Source organism: Ophidiomyces ophidiicola, assembly GCF_022830035.1.
Source record: "Ophidiomyces ophidiicola strain CBS 122913 chromosome Unknown scaffold_3, whole genome shotgun sequence".
Taxonomy (NCBI): Eukaryota; Fungi; Ascomycota; class Eurotiomycetes; order Onygenales; family Onygenaceae; genus Ophidiomyces; species Ophidiomyces ophidiicola.
The window spans coordinates 723395-743802 of NW_026054643.1; the positions used below are offsets into that span (position 1 = coordinate 723395).

The 20408-nt window shown below is 49.0% G+C and overlaps 5 protein-coding genes across 5 annotated transcripts; 3 read left to right on the forward strand and 2 right to left on the reverse strand.

Moving 5' to 3' along the window:
* Positions 1–67: 67 nt before the first annotated feature.
* Positions 68–5322, forward strand: IQG1 (iqgap- protein; the record flags this gene model as incomplete). The annotated part of the gene is made up of 3 exons (XM_049250368.1): positions 68–4055; positions 4108–4383; positions 4433–5322. The coding sequence occupies 3 exons, from the start codon at positions 68–70 to the stop codon at positions 5320–5322; spliced, it is 5154 nt and encodes a 1717-aa protein (XP_049110728.1).
* A 779-nt stretch (positions 5323–6101) lies between these two features.
* On the forward strand, positions 6102–7962 carry ENT3 (Epsin-3, clathrin recruitment and traffic between the Golgi and endosome; the record flags this gene model as incomplete). The annotated part of the gene is made up of 4 exons (XM_049250369.1): positions 6102–6183; positions 6296–6407; positions 6479–6560; positions 6622–7962. 4 exons carry the CDS (start codon positions 6102–6104, stop codon positions 7960–7962), a joined length of 1617 nt encoding a protein of 538 aa, XP_049110729.1.
* A 1515-nt stretch (positions 7963–9477) lies between these two features.
* Positions 9478–10980, reverse strand: NBP2 (HOG (high osmolarity glycerol) pathway protein; the record flags this gene model as incomplete). Its single annotated transcript, XM_049250370.1, has 1 exon — positions 9478–10980. One exon carries the CDS (start codon positions 10978–10980, stop codon positions 9478–9480), a length of 1503 nt encoding a protein of 500 aa, XP_049110730.1.
* A 1128-nt stretch (positions 10981–12108) lies between these two features.
* On the reverse strand, positions 12109–13472 carry LOZ57_001280 (uncharacterized protein; the record flags this gene model as incomplete). Its single annotated transcript, XM_049250371.1, has 2 exons — positions 12109–12371; positions 12431–13472. 2 exons carry the CDS (start codon positions 13470–13472, stop codon positions 12109–12111), a joined length of 1305 nt encoding a protein of 434 aa, XP_049110731.1.
* A 2554-nt stretch (positions 13473–16026) lies between these two features.
* Positions 16027–19603, forward strand: HMG1 (3-hydroxy-3-methylglutaryl-coenzyme A (HMG-CoA) reductase isozyme; the record flags this gene model as incomplete). The annotated part of the gene is made up of 4 exons (XM_049250372.1): positions 16027–16371; positions 16443–16805; positions 16858–19220; positions 19282–19603. 4 exons carry the CDS (start codon positions 16027–16029, stop codon positions 19601–19603), a joined length of 3393 nt encoding a protein of 1130 aa, XP_049110732.1.
* Positions 19604–20408: the final 805 nt, after the last annotated feature.

Sequence of the window (20408 nt, forward strand, 5' to 3'; positions counted from 1 at the left end):
AAATTGAGAGGCATAAGGCTGCTTTGCTACTATATTCTTCTCCGCGTTTTTACCTCCTTTAATCGAAATGTCATATCAGTTTCCTCTGAAGCGAGTACAATCCGATTTGCCGAAGTGCTCCAGTCCCTTGCGCCATGACTCCACAGCATCAACGAACTCTTCGACTTATTCCACATATACCAATTCGTTTATGCCGAGCCGTACGAGCACGCTTACCTCTCATGCATCAAGCATTTATCGACCCGGAACCCCAGAGTATAAAGGAGACCGTGGCACAAGAGGGGTGAACGGTCAGAAGGAACCAGAGGGCAGGTCAAGTCCCGGAGAAACTTATGAAAATGTTCGCCGATCCTTGCGGCCGCTTCCACAGGCCCCAAATACGACACCTCCGAAATCAAAAGTCTCCTCGTACCATGCGCGCCGCCAAACCGTCGTCGACCCCATTCCACGTCGCGATCTCCAGCCTATACACAACGAGGAAAATGTGGTGCCAAGGGAAAAGGTTCATGGTTTTGATTCAAAGCCGGATGTGAATCGCCGAGTGTCCCATACACGAACGAGATCCAGCCCAAACCCACCAGTCCTCACAGCTACGTTGACTGCGCCCGAACTCCAAACTCTAGGAAAATCTTCAACAAGACATTTTCGAACTCTTTCTAAACTCACTCAGTCCGAGAGCGAGGAGTTTGCCATCACAAATTTGACACCATCGGTTGTGGGGCTACAAGGTCGTCGTCAGCTCAAACGCACTGATTCGGTTCGTGGAGTCCAGCCTGCGACAGATTTGCAGAGGAACAGCCCAGCACCATGGCTGCAAAGAGATTGGATGGACAAGCAGAGACAATTTTTACAAGCATATGAATACCTCTGCCATATTGGTGAGGCGAAAGAATGGATTGAGGATATTATACACAAGCCAATACCAGCAATTGTTCAATTGGAGGAAGCTCTTCGTGATGGAATCACCCTGGCCGAAGTGGTGCAGGCTCTATACCCACACCGACTATTTCGAATCTTTCGGCATCCCAAACTACAATTTCGCCACTCAGATAACATCGCTCTCTTCTTCCAATTTCTAGACGAGGTTGAGCTGCCAGAGGTATTTCGATTTGAACTAATCGACCTTTATGAGAAGAAAAACATGCCCAAAGTTATACACTGCATTCATGCACTCTCCTGGCTCTTGTTTAAAAAGGGAATTGTTGACTTTAGGATCGGAAACCTAGTTGGCCAACTAGAATTTGAGCATCATGAGCTTGAACAAACACAGCGAGGGCTCGAAAAAGCCGGTGTTCCTATGCCTAGCTTTTCTGGAATGGGTGAAAGCTTTGGGGCTGATCTGACACCAGAGCCAGAGCCGGAACCAGTTGAGACGGACGAAGAAAGAATAGCCAGAGAACTGCGAGAAACCGAAACATCAATATGTGATTTGCAGGCACAGGTAAAAGGCGCTGTCTTACGTCTCAGGCTTGGAAACCTAATGCAGCAGCTTTGGGATAACGAAGGGATTTTAATCGACTTTCAATCAAGAATTCGAGGAGACTGGACGAGACAAATTATGGACTACAGGTTGAACATGCGCCGTTTTGCTTTAAACCTTCAAGGAGCCGTGCGCGGGTTTTTGGTTCGACGCAGGTGCCAAAGTCGGCAAGCAGGCTGCACGGCGGCAGAGCCTGCAATACTGGGTCTTCAAAGCTTAATTCGGGCCAAGCACGCCAGGTCTGGCATTCAGCACCTTCGTATACGGGCAAGAAGAGAAGAGTCTGGCATAAAATCCTTCCAAGCTGCTATTCGGGGAGCTCTGGCGCGGAAGGAAGCTCACAACCAGTATGAACAAAGCAGAGTCTCTGAACCACAAACCGAATTACTTCAGGCAGCTATCCGTGGAATGCTTGAACGACATGCTTTTACAAGTGATGTTTCGTTCCTCCGCCAAAATGCAAATCAAGGGGTTTTGCTTCTTCAGGCCGCCATTAGGGGTATGAACCAGCGGCAGAGCATCTCAAATGATGTATCAAAGCTTCGTAATGTTTCTAAACAGGAAGTTGACCTCCTTCAAGCAGTAATTCGAGGAATGTTAAAGCGGTGTGCTCTTGCACAGGAAGCTCTAGATCTTCAGAAGAATGCCGATGCGATCTTGCATTGTCAATCAGCTATTCGAGGGGTTTTGGAGAGGAAACGAAGAGCAGCTGATGTAAATACACTCGAGAGCTTTTCAAGCACCTGGTTGAAGCTTCAATCGATTACTCGTGGAAGTGCTCTGAGAAAAAGCCTGCAGGCTCTTCGAATGGAACTCCAGAAACAAGCTCCTGTCACTATTGAAATGCAGGCTGCGGCTAGGGGGATGTGCCTTCGTAGGTCCAATTCAGAGATCCGACTGGCTCTCAAAGCAGAAGAAGAAAAGATCAAGTCGTTACAGAGTCTAGCCAGAGCCTTTCTTTTGCGCCGAAAGATCGAGCAGGATCGGAAAGAACTTCTTAAAGAGAGCCCTCATATTACAACACTTCAAGCACTAGCACGAGCCTCCATTGTTCGCATCGATATTGGAAATCTTCTCGCTCAATTGGATGAAAGCATAGAAGATGTGACTGAACTGCAGGCACTCGTGAGGGCTATGCTTCTTCGAATCGACATTGGAAATGCACTGGCAGACCTTGAAGGCGAAGAAGATACTATCGTCGATCTTCAGTCCCATATACGGGGATTTGTGGTACGCTGCCATTTTGCAGAAAAACAGAAGTTCTATCGCGAAAATATGGAAAAGGTTATCAAAGTCCAAAGTTTCGTCCGGGCAAAGATCCAGGGGGATGCATATAGACGGCTAACGACTGGCAAGAATCCACCGGTTGGAACAATTAAAGGATTTGTACACCTTCTTAATGACAGCGACTTTGATTTTGATGAGGAAATTGAATTCGAGCGACTACGCAAAACAGTCGTGCAGCAAGTTCGGCAGAACGAGATGGCCGACCAGTATATTACACAGCTGGACATCAAGATTGCACTCTTGGTTAAAAACAAAATCACACTCGACGAAGTGGTTCGACATCAGAAGCATTTTGGAGGCCATGTTGGAGCTGTTTTACCAAATACTGATATTTCTTCAAAAGACCCCTTTGATCTGAAGGCTCTCAACAAGAATTCCAGAAAGAAACTCGAACATTATCAGGAACTCTTTTTCCTTTTACAGACGCAGCCCCAATACCTTGCGGGGATATTCCGACGAATGAAAGAGCAGGCAACACCTGAGAGAGAAAATGAACGTATCAAGCACCTCATTATGGGTCTTTTTGGTTATGCTCAGAAAAGACGCGAAGAATACTACTTGATCAAACTCCTCGTCAGATGCATCAAGGAAGAAGCGGATTCATGCTCCTCACTGCAAGATTATACCCGCTGTATATCTTTCTGGCATAAGCTATTTACCGCCTATACAAAGTCTCCTCGAGATCGAAAGTTCATGAAAGACCTTCTTGGCAATGTTGTCAAAGAGAATATTATTGATAACCCAGATCTTGATTTGGAAAGCGATCCTATTCAGATTTACCGGTCTGCAATCAACAATGAAGAACTCCGAACTGGGCAACGCAGCAGACGGCCACCAGATGTACCAAGGGAGAGGGCAATAAAGGACCCTGAGACTAGAGCAACCTTTATTCGCAATCTTCAAGACCTTCGCGATATTGCTGATCAAATTTTCAATGCCATGGAAGAATCACTACATCGCATGCCATATGGTGTCCGGTTTATCGCTAAAGAAATGTACGAATACCTCCTCTTAAGATTTGAAGAAGAAGATCGAGGATACCTACTTCAGGCCGCCGGCCAGTGGGTTTGGAAGACGTACCTCCAGCCAGCAATGATGGAGCCTGAAAAATCGGGCGTTGTGAATCACGCTCTCACCCAAGAGCAGAAGCGTAGCCTTGGTGAGATCAGCAAAGTTATTGCACAGGTTGCATCCGGACGTTTATTCGGCAGTGACAATGTCTATCTTCAACCCCTGAATGCGTACATTGCTGAATCGATTCAGCGACTAGGCGCCATCTGGGGCACTTGTAAATCTCACTTTCTTGGAAAGTACCTTAACATATGCTAACGAAGCTATAGTGATCACGGTACAAGATGCGGAGACTTACTTTGAAATCGACGAGTATAATGACTTATACGCAAAAACGAAGCCAACTCTTTACATCAAGATGTCTGATATTTTTTCGATACATCAGTTAGTTGCTGCGGAAATATCGCACGTTTGTGGCCAGGAAGATGCCTTACGAGAGATTATTCGAGATCTTGGGAGTGTTAAAAGCAATGAACATGAGCTGATGAGTGTCAGTTCCTCTGAAATCAGCCTTACACTTACCCCAAAGCTGCATAACGTTGAAGGTGAGCCTTTGAGATGGTTAATATGTTCCTGATTCTAACATATAAGTAGATCCTGACGCCGAAGTGAAAGCTCTCCTTATGGAAACGAAGCGATGTATTTTATACATCATTCGTGTGCAGTCTGGAGCTAATCTAATGGACATTTTGGTACGGCCTCCAACACCAGAAGATGAAGAGCGATGGGATACTCTCGTACGCGAAGAATTTTCTCATACCAGTCGGAAACGAGCCGCATACTCAGACGCCAATACTCTCGTTGATATCGGTTCTATGAGCTACCCTGAGCTGAAACGAACCGCGCTAGAGAATATTGTTCGCCTAGAGCAAGCAGGGAGGATTACGCGGTTCAATCAATATCAAGATCTCCTCAATGATATTGCACTCGATATTCGAACAAAGCATCGCCGGAGAGTCCAGCGTCAGAGAGAATTGGAAGGCGCACGTCTCACTCTTGACAGGTTAAACGACCAAGCCGTATACCTTGAGCAGCAGTTGAAGACGTACAACGATTATATTGAACAAGCCATGGTTACATTGCAAAACAAAAAGGGTAAAAAGCGGTTCTTAATGCCATTTACCAAACAATGGGACCACGAGCGTGAACTTCAGCGATCGGGCCGCGTTTTCAAGTTCGGCTCCTACAAGTATTCCGCACGTAATTTGGCGGACAGGGGGGTGTTGGTTCATTGGAAAGGATATACAGAGCGCCAATGGGATAGAGTTGATCTAACAATTTCTAGTAATGAAGTTGGCGTTTTCACAATCGATGGCAGCAGCGGTAACATGATGGTTCCCGGTGCAAATGCCCAAGTTCCCCTTGATGACTTGTTGCAGGCACAATTCAACAACACACAGTTTATGGATCTGTTCGAGGGCCAATTACGAGTGAATGTTAATTTGTTTCTGCATTTGATTATGAAGAAATTCTATAACGAATAAATAACCTGGATGTGACGAAAGATTATATGGTACGACTGCGATGTCAATAGGGATGGATTCAAGGTTTAGGATACCCTTTTTTGCTATATGTTGACTCTTTCCCTCAGTTTCATTTTTGATTTGCATATCCCATTCTGTTCTTAAAATATCATGGTTCAGGAGCACTTACGGTCAGCACGAATTCCTGTTCGACATTAGCAGAGAGCAAAGGGAGATTCTGGCTTCATTTGTTGTTTTTTCATCGTTTAAATTTCTCTTTACCCCAATATCAGCATCTCTCAACTTCTACCCGGCTGTTTCCGAATGCCTCCATCCATATCTCGGTTTGAGTTTTAAGCGTGCAATGTACTCCGTAGTGAGTGACTTTAGGCATTTGGTGGGAAAATATAACTCGTTATCTTGATGATACTATATTCCTATAAATATCGCACAATTCCTGTTCACTTTAATCTAGCCAATTCTACTCCGTAGCATGCCAAAAGCATTCCTCTGTTTAGCTATGTAGGATCCAACAGGCGATATGATTGGCCAACACGAAACTCGGCTCCACACCGGGCTTCATCGCCGCACTTCACGACTTTCGAGCTGCGACACGTAGTATCACGGTGTCTGCGCTCACGCTCCTGTTGACGCCTAGACACGCCTGTGTCTGAGCGCCTGATTTTGATCTCCCAATTGAGACATAACTTCCCAGCGCAGATTTCCAGCGCTCTGGACCAACACAGGCATCTCACCCCTGAAACTCGGGACTTTGGTTCTCGAGACCACCGCATTCCACGATGGATTTCAATTCACTCAAGGATCAGATCAGTAATCTGACCCTCTATGATGTGAAAGCCGGTGTACGAAAGGTTCAAAATGGTAAGTTGCGCTCCCATGACCTTTGCGACGTGGTGGCGACACATGCCCGCTGGGGCAAGCCTCTGTCCTGAAAGGATTAAACAGAATTGCTGACTATGTGACGTTTCAATAGCAATGATGAACTATACTGAGATGGAGTCGAAAGTCCGGGAGGCCACAAATAATGAACCGTGGGGTGCCTCGTCAACCTTGATGCAGGATATTGCAAACGGCACACACAACTAGTCAGTATTTGTCTATAATGTCCTACCGGATTGTACCATTTAAAATTGAGCCAACTGACTGTAGACTTCAGCCAACTATTGAATGAAATTATGCCTATGATTTACAGGCGCTTCACTGAAAAAACGGCAGAGGAATGGCGTCAGATTTATAAAGTACGGTATAGTGCCACTACGGAATCAAGAGATCTGAAATATAACTTGTGATTCTTCCTAGGCGTTGCAACTTCTCGAGTTTCTTATAAAAAATGGATCAGAGCGAGTTGTTGATGATGCGCGGTCTCATATCTCTCTTCTTCGCATGCTGCGTCAATTCCACTACATCGACAATAATGGCAAAGATCAGGGTATTAATGTTAGAAATCGTGCCCAAGAACTGGCAAAACTTTTGGGTGATGTTGAAGCCATCCGTGCGGAGAGGAAAAAGGCAAAAACCAATCGAAATAAATTTGGTGGCATCGAAGGTGGTATGGGTGGCTTCTCCGGCGGGTTTTCAGGCAGCTCTCGTTACGGTGGCTTTGGAAGTGATGATACCTCATTTGGAGGGTATAGTGGAGGCGTTTATGGTGATGGTGGAGGGTTTGGAGGTAATACAAGCGGCTTCAATGACACTGGTAGGCGGGGCAATCGTTTCGAGGAATACGATGAGAACGACGAGGATGGGGGCCATTCTGCTAGTCAGAGGAGGGCCGAACGCAGTACTTCAACTGCGACAAAACAATCGGCGAAAAAAGCGGAGCCTCCAAAAGCCCCTGAGCCTGATTTAGTAGACTTTGGAGATATGGACGAACCAGCACCTTCGACTTCAGCCTCGCAAACAAAGAGTTCAGTATCTGCTGGCAAACAGCCCGCCAGCAGTACTAAATCTGCGAAACTCGCCCCACCGTCACTCGATGACGATGACGACTTTGATGATTTTCAGTCTGCCAGCCCTGCTACACAAAATGCCACATCGCAGTTCGCACCTATTCCACCTCCAACGTTTGCTTCAACAAGCGCATCTCAGACACAATTTGCAGCCCCAAAACCCGTTTCAGGGACACAAGGTGCAAACCTCAATGGATTGGTGGGCCTGACGTCCCTGCCTGTAACGCCCTCGGCTACTGGCAGCGTTTCTCAGACACCCGGTACCACAGCACCCGCGATGAAGTCCCAGCTATTGAAACCAACAGGATACCAAGCTGTTCAACCAAACTATTTCACGTCCGTCACCGTGCCGCAGACTCAGCAACAGCCGCAAGGCGGCGTTAAACCCCCCTCGGGTCCTTCTTTCAACAATAACAAGCCAACTTCACCCGTTGCGAAGACAACATCTGGCGATGCTTTTGGGAGCCTCTGGTCCTCTGCTAGTATGAACGCTGGAATCAAATCTACCGCGGCTACTCAGAAGGGTCCTAACCTGGCTAGTATGGCAAAAGAGAAAGCCAGCGCAGGCATTTGGGGTGCACCAGCAGCCGGGACGATGCCTACTGCCAGCAACAATACAAGCTCACCGCCACAGCAGCAGAAGGGTGGCAATACTCCTGCAGGCCACGGATTGGATGATCTGCTAGGTTAAGGAGGGCCAGTCCAAAATAATTTCCTGCGCCAGGTTTATATACATTATAAAGATTTTTAGCCGAAATGATTCTGATGTTAAATTGCAGTTTCAATGCACGTTATTTTTTTGTCTGTCTGGTGCCTGTACTAGGAATATAAAGTCGTTTAGCGTGCTTCAAATATCGAATAAATCGCCCAAAGTGCCTCTTGAACCGTGGGACTAAAATAAACACGCCAGTTGAACCAGGAATTATGATCATTTCCCGCTGGCAAGGTTCTTGCCTAAGCACCTGTCAGGGAGAATGTTAGTCTCAGACATGTTTTTGCCCCCATAATGAATATGAAGCGCTGCTGACGCCACAGTAATGGACAAAGCACCCCGTTGCCTTTTTGTCCTCGGCTCACTATCATCTACGTCTATAAGTTCATCCTTACAATACTTTAGTCATTGGAATCTGTCTGCGCCAAGAATTCCGGTGCCTGGCGCCGTTGGCAAGTAGATCAACGACGATCAAGTCGTCATCCCGGACGTTAGGCGTAAGAATTTTTTAGATAATAATAATACTTTTCAGTCTATTCATGCGGCTTTCACGCCAATCCAGGTGTTTGTTCGACTTTAAGATTTGTGATCCTGGTAGGGCGTGCATATGGAAGCATGGGAGGTGCATGCTCTACGGAGAAGTCCGTACACATGCTTTGACAAAGGAGGGGGCTTATACTATATTTGTACAGAGTGGTGTGTATGATTTTTCATCGATAAGTGTGCTAGTACTATCTGGGATCCATTGGTTACACTCAGTATGGAGTGCAGAGAGCACGACGCTACTCGGACTTATGTTGAGATTGATATAGAAGATCCACTGTGCTTCAAGATATTGTCAAATACGAGGCGTGTGCAACGGCCTTGAATATAGAATTTGGGAAGAAGAATAAATAGATGAACAGTAGCATTTTCCTTGTATTATACAAGGTGCAAGGCTGTTTTGAACAAGCGTACACAGTACTCAGACATAAAACAGCATAATAGGCAAATTGGAGCAATTATGAAGTCACCGGATTGGCTCAAATTTGGGGTAAATGGGTAAGGTTGCGGGAGAGAGAAGTGCCACCGGAAAGCGAAGGAAGAAGAATAGTAGTAATAACGGCAGTAAAGGCGGGGCAACGAAGTAGAAGTAGAAGAATAAGAGGAGGAAGAATGTAAAGGCAAAAAAAGTGATAACTCCATGACATACCGGCCAATCCCAGACCGACGATGAGAACTTAAGAAACCCTGTGCGCTGCAGAAAACACATGGCAAAAGGGTAATCCATACCAAATGGAAAATGGGGAGGGAGGCGCCAGCGGTACAAGGGAACCCAGCTGATTGCTACGCCACCAACCAGCCAGCATGCAGCCTGGGTATTTTGAGGGGGAAAAGAGAGAAAAGAAAATGAATATAAAAACAGTGAGGAGGAAGAAATTATGAGACTCGAAGGCGCGAATCGCTAGAAATGGAAAAAAAAAAAGTCTAGCCGAGAAAATAGTGATCGACGTATCACCCTTGTTTTGATATGCTCCTGGATCTCTTAGGCAGTTTTCCTGGCCCCTCAAGACCATCGCTTATATGCTCAATCTGCGGCGGGGTTGATCTACTATGCTGGTGCCCGCTGAGGAGGTGAGGTGGATAGGGTGCTAAATCGCGGCTACTGGTGGAGAACGTAGACACGACCGGCGGGTGCTTCTCTCTTTCTTTGCATTTCTGGCCATCTTTGTTTGTATCGGAAGAGTTGTCTGACGTTGCTGAGATGGGGGTTGCACCATCGCTGCTTTCGGACTCTGCACCTCCGTTAGAAGTGGCTGGAGCACTCGGCGTCTTTTGGTCTGTCGAGTCAGCTTGGGTTGGAGTCACACTCTCCATAGCATCGGAGTTGGCGTCGAATGGATGATCTAATGCTCCGTTCAAGCCCGTCAACCCACCCTCAATATCACGAACCAAACGAACAAATTCTTCTGGTACCAGCCCGCTTTCCCCAGTCCTTGGGTCTTCGGCAACAAGCCAGCCTTGACCATGGCGATAGGAGACCAGAATCACCTGCCCTTCTTTCAAGGGAAGTTCGTTTTCGTGTTCGCGCGTGAAATCAAAAAGTGCCACTGCTTTACCATGCATCTCTTCATCAGGAGATACAATGGTGAACTGATAATCGCGGGAGTATCTAGATGGATCGCGCCACTCGTCATCGGAGATATCATCGTCGGACTCAAGCTCAAAGTCGCCACCATGGGGTTGGCCTTGGAGTGAAGTAGTAAAATGGGAGTTGTTACCAGGGCCATACGAGCCAGGGCTTAAGTAAGGTTGTCGACTGTCATTTGCGGGGTACGTGATATATTCCCCTCCGGGGCCGTCATCATCAGAATCTTCACCTTTTACGTAGTATGTTTCGCTACCGTCGCCATTTAACCCAATAAAAACGCCTTTGTCGGTCTCCTGCGCACCAGAGTTAAAATTGCGCCCAGGACTCCTGGTCCTTCGCGATTCGGACTTGTGTTTCCGATGTCGCGAAGTAGTCACAATCGGGCTGTGTAGGTCTTCGTCTTCGCTGTATGGCGGGCCGTCGCCAAAGGCGATTGCAGGGAGCTGCTGCTGGCTGTACATTGCCTCCGGGTTCCAATGCGGCGCCGGCCATGTTGAGCGCATCGCATCCCACGAGGAGATCGGCGGATCTGATAACCTTCGCGACTCACTGATCGGGGTGGCGGCACGCGAATCTTTGGGGGGAGCGCCATAGTGTAGATGGTGTGTCGGCGGGTAGGCGAAGTCGCGTACAAGGGCGTAGGGTAGGCTGGAAGGAAAAAACGGAAAGACGTGAGACGCGGGGCGCGATCGAGGCATCGAGCCGTTTGAATGTGTAGAAAAGCGGTTTTTGGCATAGGACTGTCCGCTTACTCGCCTTGAAGCCGGGGGCGCAGCAAGGGACGCTCGTTTGGAGAGCTGGGCGGAAGGAGAGGCCGTGTCCAGTTGTGGCGGGGCGGACGAAGGGGACGTGATGATGGTGGCCATCATGACCTCGCAGGCAAGGATCGAGAAGAGCAGTATATGAGAGAGAGAGAGAGAGAGTGAGAGAGAGAGAGGTGAAAGGAACGGTGGCGGAGAGGGCAGGGTCTGGCGTACGCGCAACCCGCGAACGGCGCAGTGGACAGTCTGCAGAAAAGACAAAGCGTTAGAGCCTGGGGCGCTGAGCCGGGGGAGAACACAAACAAGACGCCAGGCAACCAGCCAGCCAGCGAATAATGCACCAGGCGTGGCAGACAGCAGCGGGAGGACGCGACCGGCCGACGTCGAAGGGCGACGAGAGCGGGAGCGAAAACACGGCCCAGAACACGCAGAAACGCGCGACGAGTCGACAGGCGGCAATTGGCGAGGAGTCAGGAGCGTCGTATGCAAGTCATCACGGGCGCAGGTGTTCCAGACAATGAAACAAAAGCGTGGAGGGCGCTGAGTGTCAGGGTGCCGGGTGCGTGCTGGGGGGGGGGATGCGGGCGAGGGCTGTGAATTAAGCGCCCGCACCAACAGAGGCGAGGCGGAACCACCAGGTAGGGCTGTGTTGAAACAACGTCTGTCGCAGCCGGCGGGTCGCGGGCAGGCAGGGCGGGCGGGCGAGAAGCAGAAAAAGAAGATGAAGAGAAGACGGCGGCGACAAGACGAGCGGCAGCGATGAAACACACCGCACAATACGCCGCGAGTCCGCCCGCCAGCGCCGTCCGCGGTTTCAACTCGGCCGGGGCAGCAAAATAGGGCTCGCCCGCCAGCCTATTTATAGGACGAACGCCGCCGCATCGCAGCGCTCGCCCGCCGCCCGTCGCCCGCCGGTCTGCGCAACAGTAATAATAATAATAATAATAATAATACTCGGTCTGTATTACGCTCTCACGATGGACTAGTTAGTTAGTCAACTATCTCACTAGCTAGCTAGCGCTCTAACGGCGTCGTTGCCTGGCGTTCATCTCGCGTCTCCATGCTCAGGCCACCGCCCGTTGAGCTCAACCGTGGAATCAGCCTGCGCCGCTCGCGCTAACAAATCTACTGCCAACTCCCCGACATTGCACCCTTGCCATGGCGAAAAAGGAAATATAAGTCAAACATCAAAAACAAAATACAAGAGAAAGGAAAAGCAAACAGTCTTCGCTTCTACCACAGCCTGAAGCGTCTCGTCCCGCGAGCTGTGTGGTGTTCTTCCGGCTCGGGCCGCAGGTCTTGTCCAGTCACTGCACTATTTCGGCGAAATCGAAAGTGCGCCGCGTGAGTGGGCAGCACGGTATTTCTTGTTTCGGTACGGGACAGCTGTGGGCTGCTCAGAGGCTGCGTAGTATTGGGGAACAGCGGGATGATAGTGATTGCCGGCGGGCCGCTAGAAACCCCCGTGGGGAGCATGGCTGCACTGGAAGGAACACCTATACATAGCTCTGATCAGCAGGCGTCAGGAGAAAATATGCTATGAATACCGTCTTACCTGTGGGGCTGCGGGTTGGGGTGTTGCTATCTTGGGTGGAAGGCCGAGACTTTGTGGAAAACGTTGTAGGCTCCAGCGATCTTGTCACCGTCGGGATCATCGGCGGGCTATTCAGCTGGGCCACCTGTGACTGAATCGCCGCATTGTTCAAAGGCTGGCCTTGGATGTACCCTTGCTGCTCTCCGTCTAGCGCCAATCTCTGAAACGCGGGTTTTTCAACGACGTCGATATCCATGCAGGTTGTGTAGATTTCGGCTTTGCCCTTTGGAATCCCAGGGTCTGCGCCTGGGGCGGTGGGCCAGTCCCACACCCAGTACAGCGTGTAAGGCTTCCCAGCAGGAACATTCTGCGGCAACGCAATATCCTGTTGACACCACATATCCGCGCCCATCAGTTCGTTTGCTTGATGAGGGAATTTCTGCTGCCGCATTTTAGAGATTGGCTGGTCGTTAATTTGATAGCAGCGGCCATCATCAAAATTCTGCCGTGACAAGAGCTGTCCTCTTCGGTCGCCGCCGGTACCGGCCGAGTTCCAGACCTTATGGATTGAGAGGAGGGTGTCGTCGGGGCGTGGGTTGGATGTCCCATAAACATAAACGAAGCCACGGTTCTTTGGTTTTCCCGGCTGAGCATCTGGCAAGCTAACATGACCGTTTTCTTGGAAGCGAAGAGCGATCATAGCGCCGGGGGAAGCCTTCAAACGTGGGCTCCCGGCGGTTTGCTCCCGGGTTCGCTGAGTATCCATGCACATTTTGTCTTCTGGAAGGACACCGGTTCCAATAGGGCGAGTATTTGGCGGCAAAAGATAGGTCATCCTGGTATCGCTGAACCCTGGGGCAGTCCGCTTGACATTTCCCCTGGGGTATCCGGGCTCGCCAACGAATGTACCATTAGGGGCGATGTTCATAAGTTGTTCCACCCAACTATGGCATGAAGCCAAGGGAACAGTAAATAGAAAAAGATAAAAAATAACGGAGGCTTTCAGCAACATGGGGCTGAGCGTCATTTTTCCAAAGAGGGTAGGTGTGGTGATATCGAACATAGGAAGTGCAACGATACGTAAGAGTTAAATCAAATAAATCGGCCAGCGATATGCAAAAAAAGAAGGGCAATATTGTAGCTTCCAGAGCCAATGAGGGGTAATTTTCAGTGGTGAAGAAAATAAACGTAGCTGTCAAAGAATGCAGTAAACAGCGGCTGGTGCCCGACCGAAGTGAATACTAGAAGAACAACGAAGATGTCAAGAGAGCCATAATTACAAGTATACAGAAGAAATAAAAGTGAAAAGGAAAGTTGGTACAATGTGACAATGGTACATTGAGAATGAATAGACACCCATCCCTCAATGCGCAGAGTAGATACTTGCCGGATATATAACACAAGGTCACACTGAAAGCTGCGGGCGGAGCCCTAGCCAATAATAGAAGAGCTTACCCATCGATCCCATGCAGGCCCCGATACAAAATATGTTTATATTTCAGCGTCCTGGGGCGAGATGAGCGCGATGGATGACCCAGAGCCAACCAATTCTGGAATTCTGGGAGAAGCTCTGACAGGGCCTGGGGAATAGCAGCGAGAGTATGTTTCATGTAGGCCAATCGAAAGCATTGGCACTGGGACAAAGAGACAGAAATATCTCCCATGTTTCTGCCCGGCGCGTAGGCAAATGACATAAATAGCGTCCCTGGTCCCGCGGTGGGGAGTCGAAACCCTGGGCAGAAATACACTGGGATCCACGGCGGTCGAGGCCAGAAATAAAACCTGCTGGATCGCGGGCGGACGACGGACCGGGTGCGAGCATTGTTACAGCTCCCACATGCCACTGTCTGTTCTGAATGCCTGGTGGCTGACGGCGGTTGTGGTGTTGACGCCGATGAAACGCGGTCGAATGTTTGTCGTCGCGAAGGGCGGCTTGGCGGGGCAGTTCGTTGGCCGCAGCGTCAACTTGGCGTGTACAGAGGAGCCATGGAGCACTCGGCTGGCGAACGCAATACCACAACAGAAACGGCCGCCCTTTTCTTCCATAATAATGCGCCTTTTGCCTACTTCAATCACGCGGAAATTATCTTCCCTTAACGATCAATACACTGAGCGAATTTAGCCGCCCGAAGACGGCGAGTTGCGCTTGGGTTGAATAACTTCTAACCGCCTTCCTGATCCCATGAATCAAACAATCAACTGACATGAATGTGGTTGCCTTAGGTGCGTATTGTTCCTCGAGCTCATCAATGTAACTGCAAACAGAAGATGAGGTAATATCCGCGGCCAGTACCGCAAAATGGCAGAGTTCGACTCGTAGGTTGACCAAACTCTGACATAATAAGATTATTCATATAAAATACCGAGAACAGAGTACTTCCAAAGACCAGCACTCGAGCTACTTAGGCAGCTTGCTAATGTATAATGCCTGCTTGTTAGATTTAAAGTGCGGCTGTTACGATCGCAACACGAGGGACATGGGGATGAGCTGACTAGTTACATATAACACAAGCTGATGTGATATTCATTGGAGGGTCACACTGGGTCAGGCGGCGCTACCTGCTATTCTGTATGGCTGGTGAGGAGATATTCGCAAAATATCATGACATCCTGATGGCCGATGTTCGTATGACACGCCCAGCCTAAGAGAAAAGCATGCAAAAGGCGAATCTAGGTTGTATCATTTTTCTATTATTTCAATAATGGCCCTTGCCTTGTTTTCTCAGCCTCAAAGGAGATTAACTACCTTGTAAAGGGCTGTGATGAATCTCAGGGCTAGCTGCTTAGTTACCAGGCCTCGCGTCATTAGTAGCAGTACGGAGTATACGGAGTACACACAGGGGCTTGGCGCAAGCGTTGGTCTTGACTCTTGACGGAGCTGCAAAGGCACTTCACCGCCATCAAGCAGCCAGCTGCAATGGCCTTCCTTCACCGCAGGCAACTGAGAACAAACAGCACAGCAAGGCCCCGCCGGCCGCGGTACATCGCCGGCTGGTGTTCTAGCGCGGCGTCGACAGAAACGGGGCTGCTTACATAACGGCGCCGAAGCAACGAGGGATTCAGCCAAAAAGCCTATCGACTCCCCGAAATCACAACTTTTTTCTTGCGGCTTTCTGGGGTGCTCCAGGCTTGGTCTTTATTATTCCCTGCGCCGCCCAATCTCACAACCTTCCGTCCATGTCTCCACTCCCGGCCCTGATCCGACTTGGTGCAAGATCCTGAGAAATCCTCTCGCCACCCCTCCAGCGTCACCCACCACCAACATCCAACTACCTGGAACTTTTCTTCAGCTACGCTGCCGAGTCGCAGTCCATGGCTTGCCAGTAGAATACTGCTGCCAATTCGCGTTCTTTCGACGGTGTGTTAACTGCTGATGAGCTTTGGACTGTCCTCGTCTGCTTTCTACTCAAAGCTGTGGATGAGATCCCCCTTTTTTTGTACCTGCTCCTTTTGACCTCCGTAAATCACACACATGCCACCCAGTCCCAATTGATACGCCAAATCCTTTCCATCACCTAACGCACCCCACGTCTACCCTGTCTCGCGGAATTATCTGAGGCTCTTGGCTCCGACTGGCACCTCGCGTGGTATAGTTTTTCTTCGAGGAAGAGCTAGCCATGAGAGGTTCATCTCTACTCCCTCAGCGTTTCCGCGAGGTCTCCTCCGCCGATTCTGCTGAGGCCGGATGGCTGAATCGACATGTAACGAAAGGGCTTCAGACGGCTGCTCGTCGAGCATGCGTTCATCCTATCTATACAATTGTCGTCATTGCTCTCTTCGCGAGTACAACATACGTGGGCTTGCTTGATGGCACCTTGTTTGATCCCGTTAAAGAAGCCACTTATAGCCCAGGTCATGTTGACATAGGGGCTCTTCTTGAGGGTGGAAGGAATCTGCGGCTTGGGGAAGAGACTTCATGGAGATGGCAAGTTGATGATGCTTTTCAGCCAGAGAAGAGTAATGTACGATCTAACGCCAGTGGCACTGAATGATGTTTTAATGTGTGTTATAACTAACTCTTTGTTCATCATAGACCCGGCATTTGGCTTTAACAACCTTCATTTTTCCTGATTCTTCAACCCGCTCCCCTCAGGCGGCCCCCTTAGCAGAGAATGTACCTCTTCCTCTTAATTCTTCAGCCCACTCCGTTCCACATACACCAAACCTACTTACTCCCATCTCGCAAGATTCTTCTCTTGCATTTGTTGTTCCTTACGATGAAGTCAACAATTTCCTCACTGCCGTACGAGAAATCCCGGATCCAGCAGGCTATACAGATGGAATAGAACAGAAAAAGTGGATAATGAAAGCTGCTCGTAACCCTCTCCCTGGCTCTCGCGCAGCTTTGCGTCTCTGGATGTCTGAAGCCTGGACGTCGTTCGTTGACTTGTTGAAGGTGAGTGCAGTAGAGTTGAAACCATATGACCACCCCCTAATAACTTTTGAAGCACGCGGAAACCATTGATATTTTTATAATGGTACTTGGATACATTTCTATGCATTTGACATTTGTCTCTTTGTTCCTGTCCATGAGAAGCCTGGGATCGAAATCCTGGCTTGCCGCCACGGTTCTTATATCCAGCGGCTTCGCTTTCCTCTTCGGCTTATTGGTCACTACGAAACTGGGCGTTCCCATCAGCATGGTTCTTCTCTCTGAGGGCTTGCCGTTTCTTGTCGTTACCATTGGTTTTGAGAAGCCCATTATTCTCACTAAAGCAGTTCTTTCGGCGTCGTTGGAAGCTTCCCATTCGAGACCTGAAAATCCTAATAGCCGAACTTCTTCGCCCCGAAATGCCAGATCTATCGAAGACGCGATCGAGTCTGCTGTCAAGAGCAAAGGATTTGAAATCGTTCGGGATTATTGCATTGAAATTGGTATCCTAGTGGTCGGTGCTGCTTCAGGAGTTCAAGGAGGCTTGCGACAGTTCTGCTTCCTTGCCGCCTGGATTCTCTTGTTTGATTGTCTCCTACTGTTCACATTCTACACCACCATCCTTTGCATCAAACTTGAAATTAATCGGATTAAACGACATGTGGCTCTCCGAAAAGCCCTTGAGGAAGATGGAATTACTCACCGTGTTGCGGAAAACGTTGCCTCAAACAATGACTGGCCAAGCATGAGTGGAGGTGCAAATGATAGCAATTCAAATGGAGGCTCCAGCGGCATCTTCGGCAAGAAGGTTAGAGCGAGCAGCGTTCCCAAATTCAAGTTCCTCATGGTTGGAGGATTTGTTTTGGTAAACGTTTTGAATCTATGTACCATTCCTTTCCGCAGCCGACAAGAGGGTCAAATTTTGCCAGCAATGACGAAGCTCTCCAACGTACTATCTCCGGTCCCAATTGATCCCTTCAAAGTTGCTGAAAACGGGCTTGACTCGATTTACGTGAGCGCGAAAAGCCAAAAAATGGAAACCGTCGTAACTGTCATACCACCAATTAAGTATAAGCTTGATTATCCGTCCGTTCACTACAGTGAGCGCTATAGTGGTGTGTTCGATATTGAATACACGGATGTCGTTGGTGGTAGAGTCATTGAAGGCCTTTTGAAGAGTCTGGACGATCCCATCATCAGCAAATGGATCATTGCTGCTCTTACTTTGAGTTTGATCTTGAATGGTTATCTGTTCAATGCGGCGCGATGGAGTATAAAGGAGCCAGCAGCTATTGGTGAGCCGGAATCACGAAAGAAAGAAGCTATACGCGAGCCTGTTATAGTCAAACAGCCGATTATCAAAGCGGATGGTTCGGCCAGAACGCGGGAAGAGTGTGAACAGATGCTCAAGGATAAACTGGCTCCTTTGCTAGATGATGAAGAGCTTATCGATCTCTCTAGCCGCGGCAAGATTCCGGGATACGCTCTTGAAAAGACCATGGAGAGCGAAAGCCTCAGTCGAACCGATGCGTTCACCCGAGCCGTCAAAATTCGGAGAGCGGTTGTGGCCAGAAACCCTGCAACTTCGGCGATTACTGGCTCTTTGGAATATTCCAAAGTTCCCTATAAACACTACAATTACTCACTTGTTCATGGTGCTTGCTGCGAAAATGTGATAGGATACCTTCCACTACCGCTTGGTGTTGCAGGACCTTTAACGATTGACGGTCAAAGTTACTTTATTCCAATGGCAACTACAGAGGGTGTTCTCGTTGCCAGCACAAGCCGAGGATGCAAGGCCATCAATGCTGGCGGTGGCGCTGTTACAGTACTCACTGGTGATGGCATGACCAGAGGCCCCTGTGTAGGATTCCCCAGTCTTGCTCGCGCTGGCGCCGCAAAGGTCTGGTTAGATTCAGAAGAGGGACAAACTATCATGAAGGACGCTTTCAATTCGACTAGTCGCTTTGCACGTCTCCAATCTATGAAGACTGCCCTTGCTGGAACATACCTTTATATTCGATTTAAGACAACGACTGGTGATGCTATGGGTATGAACATGATATCTAAAGGCGTTGAGAAAGCTCTCAGTGTCATGGCGACCGAAGCTGGATTCGATGACATGGCTACTATTTCTGTCTCCGGTAACTTCTGTACTGATAAGAAGCCCGCTGCCATCAACTGGATCGATGGCCGTGGCAAGTCTATTGTTGCTGAAGCCGTTATTCCAGGAGATGTTGTTAAGACCGTATTGAAGAGCAATGTCGATGCTCTCGTTGAACTGAATATTAGCAAGAACTTGATCGGTAGTGCTATGGCAGGAAGCATTGGCGGTTTCAACGCGCATGCTTCCAATATTGTCACGGCTCTTTTCCTAGCAACTGGTCAAGACCCGGCGCAGAATGTGGAGAGCAGCAACTGCATTACGATCATGAGAAAGTTAGTGGTTTCTAATGTCTACCGGTACAACCTACAAGGCTAACTAATTGTTTTAATATAGTATTGGCGGCGATTTGCACATCAGCGTCTCTATGCCATCGATTGAAGTCGGCACCATTGGCGGCGGTACCATCCTAGAAGCACAGTCCGCGATGCTTGATCTCCTTGGGGTGCGTGGCGCTCATCCTACGACCCCTGGTGAAAATGCTCGAAGCCTTGCGAGGATCGTTGGTGCTGCTGTGCTTGCTGGAGAACTTAGTCTGTGCAGTGCACTCGCAGCCGGACATCTGGTCAAAGCGCACATGGCCCACAATCGTGCAGCACCACCATCAACCAGATCGATGACTCCTGTCTCTGCTGCCGTGGCTACGACTTCTAAATAACGAGCCGGTGTTTGATTCTCTTGTTCATTAGAATTTCTCGGGTTAGAAAGTTGTCATAGCGTGACTCTTTTAGCAAAAGGGTTTGTAATAAATATGCCAGTTTGTGCCATCGTGGCTCGACTGTATATAAGATTCGAAAAAGCGAATAATGTTAATGTCGGCAACGCGTCTCGTATGAAAAGATCAACGTTTCATTTCTGCCCTACCTAGAGAATATCCCGCATCCATGCTATAGTACTGACTCCGCCTTACACGTCCGTGTGCCCAGGCCACCCACACACTAACCAGTTCAAGAGCCAAGCAGAAAAAAAAAAGCAATCGCTCAGAGTACGGAGTACCTTGGCTGGTTGACTAGTAGAACTTGTTAGCGTACGGAGTACTCCGTATTTCGTATGATCCTCGTAAGCTAATAAGGGGAAACACATCAGACACGCATTTTCAAACTGGTAGAATAGCTGGACAGAGTCTCCTGTAAACCTAACTGCGACGAAGCGCAACGGCCCAACGGCTCACGAAATTGACTTTGCCAGGCGGGAATACGCTTCGGCGTCAAGGCTGCAGGGATGAGGGATCGCGGGTTTTCTTTGCAGTAATATAATTAATGCTGCTACTCCGTACTCCCGCGCCCTTGTCCATAAGGCGGACTACTATGTAACTAACGAAGCGAGATTTTGCTTCCAGAAAAGTGCTCAGTCGTGTTATGTAAGCTGGTCACGTTGGCCGGGAAAAGGGTGCGACGGTGAGGTCGACGACCAGCGACAAGCTTCATCCTCCTGCTAGTTAGTTAGCACGGCTGGTCTCTTCT